This window comes from Bos indicus x Bos taurus, chromosome 6, assembly GCF_003369695.1.
Source record: "Bos indicus x Bos taurus breed Angus x Brahman F1 hybrid chromosome 6, Bos_hybrid_MaternalHap_v2.0, whole genome shotgun sequence".
In the NCBI taxonomy this organism is placed as follows: Eukaryota; Metazoa; Chordata; class Mammalia; order Artiodactyla; family Bovidae; genus Bos; species Bos indicus x Bos taurus.
This window is the reverse complement of record NC_040081.1, coordinates 1,923,957-1,940,340: the sequence shown is the minus strand read 5'-3', so window position 1 is coordinate 1,940,340 and position 16,384 is coordinate 1,923,957. Positions and strand designations below refer to the sequence as shown.

The 16,384-nt window shown below is 40.2% G+C and overlaps 1 protein-coding gene across 3 annotated transcripts in view; it reads right to left on the bottom strand.

Annotated features, from left to right (window-relative positions):
- MARCH1 (membrane associated ring-CH-type finger 1) overlaps positions 1 to 16,384 on the bottom strand; it is a 1,103,404-nt gene that overhangs the window by 236,958 nt on the left and 850,062 nt on the right. For all 3 annotated transcript variants that reach the window (XM_027543679.1, XM_027543680.1, XM_027543678.1), the window contains one exon: positions 15,115 to 15,165. In XM_027543679.1, the coding sequence (XP_027399480.1) occupies positions 15,115 to 15,165 (51 nt within the window). The remainder of the gene's footprint in view (positions 1 to 15,114; positions 15,166 to 16,384) is intronic.

Sequence of the window (16,384 nt, the reverse complement as noted above, 5' to 3'; positions counted from 1 at the left end):
TAAACTCCCACCTGGACTGCCAGGTTCTGCACACCTGGTCTCTGCCTTTGAAAGATGTGTCTCCAGGGCACCCTCCAGTGGTGAAACTATTGACATCTGGCCGGGATTGCTCTTTGCCGTGGGGCTGGCTGTACTGTGCATCTTCAGTGTCTAGCAGCACCCCTTCCTCTCTCCTTGAGGTGCCAGGAGCAACCCCCTCCCCAACTGTGACAACCCGAAATGTTTCCAGATGTTCCAAATATCCCAGGGGCTTTTATCTGGGTTGTACCTTCAAATCACTTGGGAAGCTTTTAAAAAAAACAGCAATGCTTGGGCACCATCTTACTTAATTACCTCTTAAGTAAATCAGAAAGTAAAAGAAAAAGTATCTCCAACTCTTCCTGTTATCAGAAGGGTTGACATGGTATGGAGGTTGAAAGAAACCACAACTAAATAAAGATTACATAGTGTAAGGATCATTTCACTGAAGGAAAAAGGAGACACTATATTTCAGGCCCTATCACTTGCCAGAATATACGTGAGGCCACCGACATAATTTAATTGATGACAAAAACCAGTTAGCATTACAGTATCCAAATCATGATCCTTTATCACATTTGGTGTGGTCACAAGGTCACGTCAACCAATGGTCAGGTCAACAGCCTCTCCCAGGCTGACCCCCAGCATTAGACTCCCCCATATCTTCAATATGCTTTAGCTGAAGTTAGATTTGACCTGTTACTACATCTAAAGCTTCCCAAACATACAGTTTTTCCTACTTCTTAAGATCAAGGAAAGCTACAGAGGCCTGTCCTAGAGGAAATTCTGTAATTTCCCAACCAACCAACCAAACAAAACAAAAATAAACCTTTGGCTAAAGATAACATACTGGAGAAATGTGCAATAATCTTGGAATATATGTTTCCTAATGGCCACAACTATAGTAGCTCTAATAGCTTTGAATGTTTAGCATCTAAAATAATTTCTTGCATACAATAACTGGGCATTCAATGAATGAATGAAAAATCATAGAAGCTGTCCTATTCTGTTTTACAAACAACAATAGGGCTGGTCAAGTCAGCTGTAGCAAACAATCAAAGCTCACCATGATCCAAAAGACTAATATTTTATATGCATTTCTCTACAGATATGTGGAGACATAATTCACATTTTGAAAATTTTTCAGCTGATGAAAATTATGTAGTTTCTTCCCCAAAATTTAAATATACATATACACACACTCAATTTGAAGTGATTCCTTTCCCCCACTGGACTTTCTAAAGCTTTCTTGATAGTTTAGAAATTTGAATTTTCTAAAAATATATTAGATGTCCCAGGGCAGATTATCTCACAAGAGAGTTGGACATGATTGAGTGACTGAACTGATACTGATACTGAAGCTGCTTAAGTCAGATTCCTTAGAAACAGAGCCTGAGACAAGAATTCTTGTCCAAATGATTTACCAGGGCAGTGTCTTTAGAAGTGGAATGAGGGAAGAAGTTATAGAGCAGGAACTACAGAGCTGGGCAGAGTGTAGTCTTACCTGAATGCTAGGTTCAGCTGATCCCATATGGCAGCTCTGGCACACACACAGTTGTTTTTTAGTCACTTAGTTGTGTCCGACTCTTTGCAACCCCATAAACTGCAGCATGCCAGGCTTCCCTGTCCTTCACCATCTCCCAGAGCTTGCTCAAATTCATGTCTATTGAGTCACTGATGCCATCCAACCATCTCATCCTCTGTTGTCCCCTTCTCCTGCTGCCTTCAATCTTTCCCAGCATCAGGGTCTTTTCCAATGAATCAGCTCTTCCCACCAGGTAGCCAAAATACTAGAGCTTCAGACTCAGCATCAGTCCTTCCAATGAATATTCAGGATTGATTTCCTTTAGGATCGACTAGTTTGATCTCCTTGCAGTCCAAGGGACTCTCAAGAGTCTTCTCCAACACCAAATTCAAAAACATTAGTTCTTCAGCATTCAGCCTTCTTTATGGTCCAACTCTCACATCTGTACATGATTATGGAAAAACCATAGCTTTGACTATATGGACCTCTTTGTGGCAAAGTGATGTCTCTGCTTTTTAATGCGTTATCTAGGTTTGATGGGTGTTGGTTTAAAAAATGTAGTGCATCAGTATCTTCTAGGCTTATACATCCCATTTATCTTCCAAAGTCTTTATACTTGGTGTTGATACACTGACAGCATCTGGCTGATAGGGATGGATGGAGGAGGCCCATAGTCATACATCCACTGTTCCACCTTTATGAGTTCCTGGGTCTGATGTGATGTTAAGCAGAATCCTGTGTTAGTAGATCAAATGCTAAGTTCATAGCTGTTGATGGTAGCTTGAAACTGTCATGTGAGGCACATAACCAGGACTTGAGCTAGAAAATGAGACACTTAACTCATGCATGCAATGTAACGGTGCACTTAAAAACTCAGTATTCAAGAGAAAAAGATATTTTAAACCATTAACAAATTAATGCAAAAACATTCACGATGAACAAATACCAAAATATTAAATATATTAAAAAATTCAGTATTACAGATTTTTGCTTCTGGCTGCATATGGCCTGGTGTAGTACTCATCCTGTTTTTATTTAAAAATTAGATATCTTATTTATCATGGAGCTTTTGCAAGACATTTGGTTCTCACAATATTACATTAAAATATATCTTGATTGCTGAGATTTTGGCACCCCTTACATTATGTGTCTAAGCCTAGTGCTTTTCTTACTTCACTCTAGTTCTAGCTTTCCAGGAGAGGCAAACCCAGAAGGCATGTGACATAATCAAGCTACTGTAAGTGGCTGGTTGGTCTAAATGGTACTAAACTAGGGGGCTCAACATCAGCCTCTACTTCTTCAGGTCAAATGTTCACTCAGCAGAGCTGGTGGCTGTATCACCCCTGGTGAGGAAGAGACCACACTACAGTGCTTGCGCAAGGTGTCCTTCTCTGCCAACATGGCTACACCATTTACAGGCTCTGGCACAGTGGCCGGGATGCTTGGGCTGGTTGAGATACACTGGACACACTTCCCCTTCCTCCTATTTAGTGCCTCTTCTCTAATAGATGTTCTTTTGTGCGTATGATTAAAAAACTGCTCACGAGTTATGTATCAGGGTGAAAGGCAACAGTTGATTTAGGGAAAATCTCTGGAGAGGAAGAGAGATGAAGAAGTACATGAAAACACCCAGGGAAGCTGGGGGGAATGTGGCTGGTGTCAAGCATCTGGGTGGGACATCAATTGAATCTGTTATAAACATGTGTACTTTGGGCCTGTCTTGTGAGTACTGGTAACAGTGAGTCATGGACTGGCCTCACCTCAGTATCACTGCTCCGTGAACCCACAGATTCCACATCAGGAACATACATCCTAAAACTAACAAAGCAAAATTAGCTCTATTGGCTCATTCAGCATATCTAGTGAGGTTATATTACTCAGTCTTTTCAAGGTGCTGAGGAAGCAGTATTGAACCAAGTAATGAAGTTCTTGCTCTCATAGAGCTTAAATAAAACAAATAAAGAAAATAAACAATATTGCAGATTATAATCCTTAAAGGAAAATACATCAGAAAAGGAGATAGGTTCTCACTAATAAGGTGTTATCTAAGGAGAAAAACTGAGGAAGCCAGTTATGCAGACATGTGGGGAGTGAGGCTTCTGAGTGGCCAGGGGTAGGGAGAGCAAATATCCTAAAGCAGAAGAGGCCAGTGCATCTGGAGCTGAGGGACCCAGAGGAAGAGAGATGAGAAATACATCTCATCTGTTAGACAGCTTCAGGATTAATATTTCACTCTGAGTAATATTGGAGAAGGGGATATCAACCCACTCCAGTACTCTTGCCTGGAGAATTCCATGGACAGAGGAGACTGGCGGGCTACAGTCCATGGTGTTGCAAAGAGTTGGACACGACTGAGAGACTAACACACACTCTCACACACACTGAGTGGTATAGGAAACCATTGGAGGGCTGAAACAGGAGCAAGACACTATCTGGCATATATTTGAAAAGGATAACATTCACTGTTGCATGAGAACAGACTTAAAAGGATATAAAGGTGGTTGTTTCCATCAAGTCATCACTTAATTTCTAGTCTGTTCCTGCAGACACCTGTTGAGTCAGATACCCTCACCATCAAATATTGGATACAGTGGGGGTGCGAGGCCTATCAGGTGCTGCACCAGTATATAGTATGAAGCTATTGTTCTAGTAACATGTTCTTTCCAATATTCATCATAAAACAGTATCAAAAACAGTTTGCATTCACCTGGCGTGGAGAGCAGTACACATTCCTGGTCCTGCCCCAGGGACACATCACAATATAGATTGAAGGTGATCTTGATTGTATGTCAATTGTCAAACATCAGATTAATCCATTGTGTGCTGATATCATGTTAATTGGATATAATGGAGAGGAAGGGCCAGTAATCTGAAGCTCTTATTAAGACATGAGGGTGGGAGAAAAATCCCACAAACGTTCAGAAATTGGCCAACCCAGTGAAAATTTTAGGGATCCCATTGTATTATGCACACTGAGACAGTCCCTTCAGACATATTTTTCATCTAATCTTACTGTGAAGAAAGGCCCAGAGTGCTTGTTAGAATTCTGAGTTTTGGAGCAAAATCCACACTTTGGAATAATTCTTAGGCCCTTTATCAGATGACTCAGAAGGCTACCAGTTTTGAGTGGGACTTGAATGAGAGAAGCTTCTGCTGAGGGATCAGCTGCAAAACAAGTGAGCTAGATGCTAGAGCTACAGTAAGGGGCAAGTTCTGTGTTATTCGAGTTACCATGGTTGATAGGAATGCCAGGCAGGTTCTCTCTCAAATTCCAAAGGGAGGACTGCAGTGAAAACATCATTGTTTCAGATCAAGGCCACAGCATTGCGGAGTTCCCCTTATAATATGGAAAGCAAACTTCTGGAATGCTACTGGGCTCTAGAAAGTCTGGTCAGGACATCAGTGGGCCACATGACTAGACCATTATCAGGTCCGTGGTCAGGACATCAGTGGGCCACAGGACTGGGCCATTTTCAGATCCTCGGTCAAGACATCAGTGGCCCACAGGCTGGGACCATTATCAGGTCCACGGTCAGGACATCAGTGGGCCACAGGACTGGACCATCATCAGGTCCATGGTCAGGACATCAGTGGGCCACAGGGTGGGGCCATCATTAGGTCCATGGTCAGGGTATCAGTGGGCCACAGGATGGGGCCATTATCCAGTTGGTGGTCAGGACATCAGTGGGCCACAGGACTGGACCATCATCAGGTCCATGGTCAGGATATTGGTGGGCCACAGGACTGGAGCTTTCCCTCATGAGTAACACAGTATGTTGTCTGGGAGGCTGAGCAGCAATTCACTCTACAGTGGACTTGGCCATCATGAGGAAGTAGGGTGGCTGCCACTAATGAGGAAGCAAGATAAGTTTAAAACTTAGGGGATTCACTGCAACATTTTTCCATTTCCCACACAGGTTTAACTTCAAATGGTTGATTAGATCAATTGCAACTTGTTAAGGGCATGATCATTGGGACTGGGGGAGAACTCCCAGTGGGGGTGAGGTATACCTCACCAGCCAGCTTCCTTGTCTAACAAAACTGATCATCAAGAATGAGGGATATTGGGGATGAGTGGGTAGAAAGAAGGGATGAATCAGTGATGGCTTTGGCAGCAGTAAGAGGTCATCCTACTAGTCCACATATTTTCTTCCTTCCTCAGAAATTGTCACCGAGCATCACATGGATCCTGGTGGTTTGATAGACAGGCAGTAGCAGATGCTTCCAAGGTTCTAGCAAGACCCAGTCTGGTGGCCACTTTGACTGTGCCAGTGCCTGACTCCTGAAGCCTCTGGACAGTTTGTTTTCTCAAATCCTGCAACTGGGCTTTGCTGGAAAACTGCACTGGGCATCTTAGATTCCTGATGTTAGAGAGTCAATGGAGCTGGATGTTTCCTCTCTCAAAGCACCCTGAATTGGATGGCTGGTGAGAGAAGTAGCCTTGTTTCCCTGCTTCAGGTAGGGAAGGCTTCAAGCTCACTTTATCCTGCAGGGTCCCCATGCAGGATTGGTGGGTGGGACTTTCTTGACCTCCTCCTCCTGTCCTATTTCGCCCACTACACTCCCACAGGGCACCACTGCAAACAATTCCCTGTTCAGCACCTGCACTGGGACACCTGACCTAAGACAGATTCCTGTTGCACATCCAAGTGGAAAAGTGGAGTAGGCTATTTGATCCTAGAATTCATGGCAGAAATCAGGGCTAGAAACATCTATTCAAGAGTTGTTGGCACAAGACCTGATGAGATCACCTAAAGAGAGAGTGTATATAGAGGAAGACCTCGTAATATAAGAAGGTCTCAGGTTCTCTTAATCCATCACCATCACTTTTGATAACTAGATTAAATTTATACCGATTTCCTCAACTTTGGTCTCTGGACAGGTCCTGATCCAAGTGCTAAGACAGTTCTCAAATTAGTCCACCTCCTTTCTAGCTGTTTCCTAATTCTACATCCAATTTTACTTCATCAACATGTCAAAATTATCCTCTCAAGGTATGTAGTCTGAAGGTATGGGTGATTTATAGGTCCCTTGTATAAGCAAACAAAGATGGATCTCTCACTAATTCAGAACATTAAACACCTGTTCTGAGATCCAAATGCTTAGCTCAGGTTCAGCGGAACAAATTCCCAATACATGTTAAATTGGGGGAACACATTCACTTTGACCTTGCTGAAAAACACATTGGAATCTTAAAGGGAAAGAGATGAAGATTTACAGAAGTAGAATCAAGGTATTTGATCAAAAGAAAGCACATATTTAAAACATATATCCTTAAAAATGTTGAATAAATTATGTTGACATGCTATATACCTTCACTTACTGAAGAGTGAGCTGGGGCACACAGACAGGAAAAGGGAATACTTTAGCAATAATATTTTATACATTATGTGCCATCTTTACCCTAACATGGTGTAGAATATTTCTAGGTAGAGACCAGTTGAACAACTTAGATGCTGCTGCTGGTGCTAAGTCGCTTCAGTCATGTCCGACTCTGTGCAACCCCATAGACAGCAGGCCACCAGGCTCCCCCATCCCTGGGACTCTCCAGACAAGAACACTGGAGTGGGTTGCCATTTCCTTCTCCAATGCATGAAGATGAAAAGAGAAAGTGAAGTCTCTTAGTCGTGTCCAGACTCTTAGCGACCCCATGGACTGCAGCCTATCAGGCTCCTCTGTCCATGGGATTTTCCAGGCAAGAGTACTGGAGTGGGTTGCCATTGCCTTCTCCACAACTTTGATGATCCTTTGTTAAATAAGTGAGACCTAGGGAGTATAACGGGCTTTCCTGGTAGCTCAGCTGGTAGAGAATCTGCTTGCAGTGCAGGAGACCCCAGTTTGATTCCTGGGTCAGGAATATCCCCTGGGGAAGGGTTCCCTGGTGACTTAGAAGGTAAAGAATCCTCCTGCAACATGGGAGATTTGGGTTCGATCCCTGGCTTGGGAAGATCCCCAGAGGAGGGCATGGCAACCCACTCCAGTATTCTTGCCTGGAGAATCCCCAGCGACTGAGGAACCTGGTGGGCTACAGTCCATGGGGTCACAAAGAGTTGGACATGACTGAGCAACTAAGTGCAGGAAATATAACAGGAAATAATGGAAGCTAACAAACATCATTTTAAGATAGTGGCTTTTGAATTGTTTTTTTCACAAATAGATTAAACTTTATGAACTGCTTCCTACATACAGCAAAAAGTATAACGTGTTTTATTTAAAAAAAATTCTAGATGTTGATTTGAACTGAAAGTGCAAGGCTTTCTTTCTCTTTCACAGTTTGCTCTTGAAAGGCTTTTCTTGTGAAATACATAATATGCTGTTACAAGTTGAATATAATGAGGCCTTACCCTAGAATAAAGAAAAGAAAAGAAAAGCCAAATTTGACTAATTTTGCCTCTTGAGGAATCTATTTGTGAGCTATATGTGTGTTAAAAAGCATATGTAAAATAGATAGCAAATGGGAATTTGCTGTATGGCTCAGGAAACTCAAACAGGGGCTCTTTATCAACCTAGAGGGGTGAGATGGCGATGGGGATGGGAGGGAGGTTCAAAAGGGAGGTGACGTATGTGTACCTATGGCTGATTCATGTTGCGGTTTGACAGAAAATAGCAAAATTCTGTAAAGCAATTATCCTTCAATAAAAAATAAGAGGGTGGGATGATTTGGGAGAATGGCATTGAAACATGTCTAATATCATATATGAAACGAATCACTAGTCCAGGTTCGATTAAGGATACAGGATGCTTGGGGCTGGTGCACCGGGATGACCCAGAGGGATGGTACAGGGAGGGAGGTGGGAGGGGGATTCAGGATGGGGAACACATGTACACCCGTGGTGGATTCACGTTGATGTATGGCAAAACCAATACAATACTGTAAAGTAATTAGCCTCCAATTAAAATAAATAAATTTGTATTAAAAAAAATAATAAAATGCCTCCCCCACCCCACCCCCCCCAAAAAAAGCAGCAACAAACACTAATATCAAAAGCAGCTTTTTAGAGGGATAAGTGAGGAGGAAAATGAATGCTGGTATATTCACAATGAGATATTTTGACAATCTCACATACATTGTTTTTAAGTTTTTATATAGCATCTCTGTTGTTTTTGGATCAGCATTAACATAGCTAATGCACACAAATCCTATTAGTGTAAGAAAAAAGTCACAAATGTATCTTTTACATCTAAAGCAAGCTATAAATATAAATATAAACTAATAAAAACATCTCAAGATTGGAATAACCAGAAAACTCAAAGTATAATTGCAATTGAATAATATGAGGTAGAAAGATTCAAAGGTAAAGACTACGGAGAAAAACTTTAAATGTTTACTAACAATTCAACATTTTTATTTATCCCACACTTGGATATTTCATATTCACAACAGCAAAATCAGTCAGGACTTATACAACCCTGAATAGCAAAAATAATAATGGTCTGTTTACAATAATGTCCTGTTTACTAAAAAAGGTCCCAAGGATCTTGATGAATTCTAAATCCATCTCTGTTTCCAAGCCAGGGAACACTTGTACCATTAAAGAGAATGTCGTATGACCAATGTTCCACCTCAAAGGACCTGAAAAACTGTTTTGTGCATCCTTCTCCTTGTAATCCATGCTTTCTAACTTATATGCCTTCCACATATATATCTTTAAACATACTTTCCTTGAATTTGATCAAGTCATACCCATCCTCCAAGTCCCTGTTAATATACAGTTCTTCCCTAGTGCTATCCTGTGGCCAAATGGAAATGCACCCCCACAACCTCTGGTCTGTACGCTTTTGGCTGGAGTATCAGAGGTTCCCATGACCACACCTGGGGCAGTGACTGCCTAGAACTGCTCACAGGAATGAACTTGTAATTATATTCATCTCTATGGTTTATTATAGTGAAAGGACACAAAGCAAAGTCAGCAAAGGGAAAAGTCACATAAGGTGAAATCCAGAGGGAACTGGAAGCAGAGTTCCAAATATCCACAAGTTGACTCCCTGGGGAGTCATACAAGATGTGCTTAATTCTTGTAGTTGTGTGTGTTGGTAACAGATAAGTGCTATCTACCAGGGAGACTCAGTAGAAACCCAGCCCCAACATTTACTGGGGGCTGGTCATGCAGGTACTCACTGTCTAGCATGTACCCAAATCCCAGATCTCCCATAATGAAAGCAGGTCTCTAGGATAAGCAATATTGTTGGCACAACTTAAGCACCATGAGCCATTCTTACCAGTTAGGGTGGTAGTATCCCACTCCTGAAATCCTAGATACCAGCCAAGGGCCATCCTTGCTAGAACTTTCTAGAGGGGAAAGGTGCAGGGCTGCTTGCTCTGTTATCTTTTTTTGCACATAATTCTACTTAATATATAGTAAATTATAATTTCTGTATATATTAAATTATAAGTTGTATCTCATATATCTATGCCACATCTGAATTTCTTCACTTTAAGCTTGCTGAGAACTTGGAGGGGATTTTTCTCATTACTCCATCATTCCAAGGATAGAATAAGATTCCCAATGGAGACATTTCACAAATATTAATGACTAGAAGGTCTGATTCAGTAAGTAACTGCAGGAAATCGGAAGACTCAACAGTAAGGGGGACAGTTCTGCAGGATGGAGTCCTCTGAACTGTGACTTTCTTTTATGAAATGATCAGGGATAACAGAAATTTGACAACAGTTAAGGAAGATGCTCGTTATGAGTAGGATTATCACTGAACAAAAAGAATTTTTATTGTTAAACATACATGCACATTTTAGTGAAACAAGAATGTGTAGTCATTTTTCAATAAAATTATGTCAGATCACAAAAGTTTTACTTAATCTTAAACTTGACTTCATCCTGTCCAATCTATTATTAATATTTACTCTCATTCTGCCCAGAGAATGATGCATACACTATGACTAGAGTCACAAATTCACTTACTCACAAAAAGATTGCTGAGCACTCACTGTGTTGTCGCTGAGATGTCAGCATTAAAAGCCCCATAATAATAGCAGCTCATACTGAAAGAGTGCTGGCTACTGTGCTAAGTACTCCTCTGAGAGACAGATACTGTTAGATACTCTTCTTTTACACATAAAGTTACTAAAGAAATTAAATGACACTTCTAAGCAGTTACTCTGAATCCATGGTCTTAATGGTCTTGATTACTCTGTTATATTAATTATCACACCTTTGAGAAACACTTTTTTAGTGTTTAACAAAATTTTTTTGAGAAATTTAGAGAAAAATCACCCTTGTTTCATTGTAATTTTTTTTATCCACCTCTTTAAAAGTCCAATAGCTCAAATATTGCTATAATTTTCCATTCCATCTTTGGTAAGTTATCTCATCTTAATGAAGAGTTTATCACTTAATCATTCAATTAAAAATATTAAGGATTCAACAATGGATTTGTCTTTTGTGCCCATCCTTCTGAACGTAAATAAAAGTGGAATCCTGTTGGCTGAAGCAAAATAAACTTAAGCATACTGAAATCTTTTCACCCCTACAGGTGTGTGATGATTTGAGCTTTTGCAACTACACAATTAGAAGAACAGAACTCTTCTTTTCTCTTTGAATATAATGTATTTTATCGTCAATTGTCTCCCACTCAAGGCTGCAATTAATATGTGTCAGAACCTGGAAGGAGAACTCATGGAAGGGAAACTTTACTTCAGACTTTCTCACTTCTTAAAGAATGAACATGATTATGACTGATTCATGTTGATGTACAGCAGAAACCATCACAACATTTGAAAAGCAATTATCCTCCAATTTAAAAAAAAGAATAAAAGAAAAGGTAAAAGTAATAAACATGCTGCATTATGTAGAAGTCAAACAGCAGCTTGGAAATGAAGATACAATTTCACCTGGGTCACAAAGCAATATTTGGCATGACGAAGGAGTTGTCAGTACTGTCTACAGGTTTTTAGGTCAATATTAACATTCATGTTCAGAAAGATGATGATGCCATGTACTTACAGGAAGGGCTCTCCATGATGTGATGATGATTGACATTTGAAAGGTACTGTTTTGATTCACAACCACTTGAGAAAAACTTTCAAGTGACTGATACCATCGCCTCACGTCTCAGTGGTGGCAAGCGTGTCTCAGGGAGGATGAGTGTCTCTGGTCCCAGAGATAGGAAGTGACAGTGATGACGTACACTCAGGTCCCCTGTCCCTGGGGCTGGTGCTTTAACTTCTGGGCACAGGGACTCGCAAACGTTAGGAAGATGCCTAGATTGGAAAGTCCATAGAGATGAGCGGTTCCAGCTGCTGAGATACAATTCTCCATGGGTGTGTTGCATCTCTGCACATCTTGGAAGCAGAAACACTGACTGCTTTTGTTCTGGCCTTTGTTACTGAGCTTGTCTGTACAGTGGAGAGCATTGCAACACAGAGAGGTGGTCTCCATATAGAGCAACAGACAGGCATCTCTACTATCTATTAGAGCTTCTTAAGTGCAGGCATTTCTGTACCTGACCCAGTGTGTTGACAGGCTTCACCTGACCATCTTAACACTGTCTCATTAAAATCAGCCTTGGGAAACCAGCTTAAGAAAATGCTGATAATTTGGCTACTGCTATTTTTTTTCCAAAGGGCTGAATAATAAAGCCCTTTGTTTGTGAAAACAAGACAAAACAAAAACTTATCAAAATGGGAGTGGGTCTATGTTCTGTAGTACCTATAGTTTATTGCTGCTTTGGGAGCCCTCCTGAAGGAAAATAATGCAAAATTTATATACAAAGCTGATCTCAGGGCTGGAAAGGGTGCTGGCAACTGAGAGGACCTGTCATGGAAGTTCTCTTCATGGCAAATTCATCTTTATCAGCATTAAATTTTCAGAAGTCATAATTTTTCAATTTCACAAATGGCTCTAAATGATTTTTCACTCTCCAAATATCAGTTTATAAATTGCATAGCAACTCATCTTAGAAAATAGCTCTTAATTTTTGTTGAAGAAAGTAGGGAAAACCACTAGACCATTCAGGTATGGCCGAAATCAAATCCCTTATGATTATACAGTGAAAGTAACAAATAGATTCAAGGGATTAGATCTGATAGACAGAGTGCCTGAAGAACTCTGTCATGATGGAGGTTCATGACATTGTACAGGAAGCAGGGATCAAGATCATCCCCATGAAAAAGAAATGCAAAAAGGCAAAATGGTTGTCTGAAAATGCCTTACAAATAGTTATGAAAAGAAGAGAAGCGAAAGGCAAAGGAGAAAAGGAAAGATATACCCATCTGAATTCAGAGTTTCAAAGAATAGCAAGGAGAAATAAGAAAGCTTTCCTCAGTGATCAGTGCAAAGAAATAGAGGGAAAAAAATAGAATGGGAAAAACCAGAGATCTCTTCAAGAAAATTAGAGATACCAAAAGAACTTTTCATACAAAGATGGGTACAAGAAAGTACAGAAATGGTATGGACCTAAAAGAAGCAGAATATATAAGAAGAGGTGGCAAGAATACACAGAAGAACTGTACAAAAAAGATCTTCATGACCAGATAATCACTATGGTGTGATCACTCCCCTAGAGCCAGACGTCCTGGAATATGAAGTCAAGTGGGCCTTAGGAAGCATCACTATGAACAAAGCTAGTGGAGGTGATGGAATTCCAGTCAAGCTATTTCAAATCCTAAAAGGTGATGTAGTGAAAGTGCTGCACTTAATATGACAGCAAATTTGGAAAACTCAGCAGTGGCCACAGGACTGGAAAAGGCCAGTTTTCATTCCAATCCCCAAGAAAGGCAATGCCAAAGAATGTTTAAACTATCACACAATTGCACTCATTTCACACACTGGCAAAGTAATACTCAAGATTCTCCAAGCCAGGTTTCAACAGTAAATTAACCGTGAAATTCTAGATATTCAAGATGGATTTAGAAAAGACAGAGGAACCAGAGATCAAATTGCCAACATCCACTGGATCATTAAAAAAGCAAGAGAGTTCGAGAAAAGTATCTACTTCTGCTTTATTGACTATGCCAATGCCTTTGACTGTGTGGATCACAACAAACTTTAAAAAATTCTTAAAGGGATGGGACTACCAGATCACCTGACCTGCCTCCTGAGAAATCTGTATGCAGGTCAATAAGCAATAGTTAGAACCAGACATGGAACAACAGACTGGTTCCAATTTGGGAAAGGAGTACATCAAAGCTGTATGTCACCATGCTTATTTAACTTATATGCAGAGTACATCATGAGAAATGCTGGATTGGATGAAGCAAAAGCTGGAATCAAGATTGCCGAGAGAAATATCAATAACGTCAGATATGCAGATGACACCACCCTAATGGCAGAAAGTGAAGAGGAACTAAACAGCTTCTTGATGAAAGTGAAAGAGGAGAGTGAAAAAGTTGGCTTAAAACTCAACATTCAGAAAACTAAGATCATGGCATCTGGTCCCATCACTTTATGGCAAATAGATGGGGAAACAGTGGAAACGGTGACCGACTTAATTTCTTTAGGGCTCCAAAGTCACTGCAGGTATTGATTGCAGCCATGAAATTAAAAGACACTTGATCCTTGGAAGAAAAATTATGACCAACCCAAGGAATGTTTGTCTAGTAAAAGCTATAGTTTTCTAATAGTCATGTATGGATGTGAGTTGGATTGTAAATAAAGCTGAGCACCGAAGAATTGATGTTTTTGAACTGTGGTGTTGGAGAAGACTCTTGGGAGCCCCTTGGACAGCAAGGAGATCCAACAAGTCCATCCTAAGGGAAATCAGTTCTGAATATTCATTGGAAAGACTGATGCTGAAGCTGAAGCCCCAGTACTTGGGAACCTGATTCAAAGAACTGACTCATTGGAAAGACCCTAATGCTGGGAAAGATTGAAGGCAGAAGGAGAAGTGGAAGACAGAGGATGAGATGGTTGTTTGGCATCATCAACTCAATGGACATGAGTTGAGTAAACTCTGGGAGTTGGTGATGGATGGGGAGGCCTGGTGTGCTGCAGTCCATGGGGTTGCAAAGAGTTGGACACAACTGAGCGATTGAACTGAACTGAATTTTTTTCAAGGTGAAATAAAAACCCAGAATATCTCTCCTATGCCATAAGCTTTTCAATACTCTGGTGTTTTGCTTGGATTTATAGATAAATCTAGGGAGCAATATGATTTTTTTCAACCATTGACTCTTTAAAGCAAATATCTTACCAAACTAATGTCTTAAATTGCTTTCAAAAACTTGTCCTGGTTAAGTTCCACCATAGTTGAGCCCAAACTCCTGGAAAAATTGAGTTCATGCACATTGTACCATGATGTTTGACAGAGTTTCCACTGATGTGTATGGCAGCTCTCTGAGCTGAAGTGAGAGGATTAACATGCTTTGAGTGACACCCTGAAAGCAGTAAATTATTTTTTGCATATAGCACTGAAGAGGAAAAAATAGCTTCACTCATTTTGTTGTGTGAAAGCATGTCCTTTTATCACAGTAAACCCTTAAAATAGTTATTACCATTAGCAAGTCATATTTGTACATTGGTCACAGATAACAACTGCACGTAAAACATTATAAAATATTTACTTGAACTCTAAAACACGTAAATCAATAAACAAGGAAATGAACATATTTCACCTACTTTTGAAATATTACTTGATCGACTTGCAGATCGCCTTGGGGATTTGTCATTCTGAAAAATAAGATTAGAGACATTGATTAAAATATAGCAATAATCTTTACTGCTGAGAAAAAAAAGCATATCACAGGCCAAAATGTAGATGTCCTTCTTAATGTTCTGACAGACATAAAAAATGCTTACAAAAGATAGTATTTCTCATACCAAATTTTATTTGTATAGTACATATTAGTGTCTTTTTAAAAAATATTTCAATTAGTATCAGGGTTTATACCAACCTAGGAATATTTATTTCCAGGAAATGTTTATTTTTGTAGAAAAATATATGCAGTTCCTTTGAAATAGATGGGGAACAGTGGAAACAGTGTCAGACTTTATTTTTGGGGGCTCCAAAATCACTGCAGATGGTGACTGCAGCCATGAAATTAAAAGACGCTTACTCCTTGGAAGAAAAGTTATGACCAACCTAGATAGCATATTCAAAAGCAGAGACATTACTTTGCCAACAAAGGTCTGTCTAGTCAAGGCTATGGTTCTTCTAGTGGTCATGTATGGATGTGAGAGTTGGACTGTGAAGAAAGCTGAGCACTGCAGAACTGATGCTTTTGAACTGTGGTGTTGGAGAAGACTCTTGAGAGTCCCTTGGACTGCAAGGAGATCCAACCAGTCCATTCTAAAGGAGATCAGCTCTGGGTGTTCTTTGGAAGGAATGATGCTAAAGCTGAAACTGCAGTACTTTGGCCACCTCATGTGAAGAGTTGACTCACTGGAAAAGACTCTGATGCTGGGAGGGATTGGGGGCAGGAGGAGAAGGGGACAACAGAGGATGAGATGGCTGGATGGCATCACTGACTCGATGACGTGAGTTTGAGTGAACTCCAGGAGATGGTGATGGACAGGGAGGCCTGGCGTGCTGCAATTCATGGGGTCGCAAAGAGTCAGACAGGACTGAGCGACTGAACTGAACTGAACTGAAATAAATTCAGAAATGAAAATATAATCCCTTATTTCTTTTTTGGCTTTGGCTACCAGGAAATTCTGAGTAAATTCTGGTTCTCAGTGTCAGTAAAAATTGCATCTGTATGCAATTTTTGGTACATGGTACATAACATCTAACTTGTATTCTTCTACAATACACTTTATTTGTCTTTTCTCTTATTTTAAAAATGAGGAAAAGTTTAAAGACAATTTAAAAGGTAATTGTTTAAATTAATATTTTAAAATTTAAAGCTTAAAAAATAAATTTAAAAAATTATACCTCTGTTCTTGCCTC